Source organism: Eimeria mitis, genomic scaffold (assembly GCF_000499745.2).
Source record: "Eimeria mitis Houghton genomic scaffold, Emh_scaff2141, whole genome shotgun sequence".
In the NCBI taxonomy this organism is placed as follows: domain Eukaryota; phylum Apicomplexa; class Conoidasida; order Eucoccidiorida; family Eimeriidae; genus Eimeria; species Eimeria mitis.
This window is the reverse complement of record NW_013570465.1, coordinates 3,183-4,232: the sequence shown is the minus strand read 5'-3', so window position 1 is coordinate 4,232 and position 1,050 is coordinate 3,183. Positions and strand designations below refer to the sequence as shown.

At 62.1% G+C, this 1,050-nt stretch overlaps 1 protein-coding gene across 1 annotated transcript in view; it reads left to right on the top strand.

The window, feature by feature from the left end:
- EMH_0049230 (uncharacterized protein) overlaps positions 1 to 1,050 on the top strand; it is a gene marked incomplete at both ends in the record, with an annotated part of 6,279 nt that overhangs the window by 3,509 nt on the left and 1,720 nt on the right. Inside the window, 2 exon segments of the mRNA XM_013496505.1 lie at positions 27 to 881; positions 1,012 to 1,050. Of these exon segments, the coding sequence (XP_013351959.1) occupies positions 27 to 881; positions 1,012 to 1,050 (894 nt within the window).

Below are 1,050 nucleotides of genomic sequence, written 5' to 3'. Positions count from 1 at the left end.
GTGTTCGCTCTACTAAGCGCATGCAGAACAAGACAGGAGGACCTCAAGCAGACCCTGCAACAGCAGCAGCAGCAGCAGCTACTACCTCTACAAGGTATTGTAGATACAAATATACTGGGGCTCTCGACGCTGCAGCTCAAGCCCCCCCCATCCCCCCAAAGCTTCATGGGGGGAGAGGGGGCCCTGCGGGCGCTGACGCTGCTGCAGGATGTAAAGGGCAGCAGCAGCAGCAGCAGCAGCAGCAGCAGCAGCAGCAGCGGCGGTGGTGGTGGTATTGCAGCTGCTCATCCAGGTCTGCCACGCAAGATTAAAACAAAAAGAAATGCAGCAGCAGCAGCAGCAGCAGCAGAGTGGAGCTTGTCTGGGGGGGCCCCCGGGGGCCCCCGGGGCCCCACAGGGAGAGGCCGTAACGGGGGTACGAAGGCGAAGGGGGCCCCAGGTACACCTGGGGATAACCGCAGGATGACAGCAGCAGCAGCAGCAGCAGCAGCAGCAGGTGCAGCAGCAGCAGCAGCAGGAGCAACAGGGGAGGAGTTGAGGCGTTTGGGTGGCAAGTGTTCTGCTACCATCAGCAGCAGCAGCAGCAGCAGCAGCAGCACAACCAACAGCAGCAGCACCACGACGACCACAACCACCACCACCACCAACAGCAGCAACAGCAGCAACAACAGCAGCAGCAGCAGCAGCAGCAGCAGCAACATAGGAGGAAACATACTATCTCCGTTATCTCCTTGTGCAGCAACCTCTCCCTTTCCCTCTCCCCCTCCCCCTCCCCCCTCTCCCTCTCCCTCTCTGCACCCCCCATCCCCGGCCGCCCCCCCTCACCCGCACCACCCCCACCACCCCCCCCACCACCAGCACCCCCAGCAGCAGCTGCGGCGGTAGGGGGAGGAGGAGCGGGAGGGGGAGGAGGGATGGCGAGTTCTGTACAGTTACATGATGCTAGACATAGTAAACATAAACATTCCGCTAATGCTGCTGCTGCTGCTGCTGCTGCTGCTGCTGCTGCAGCAGCAGGGATCAGGAGTCCGTCAGGGGGGACGTTGGGGG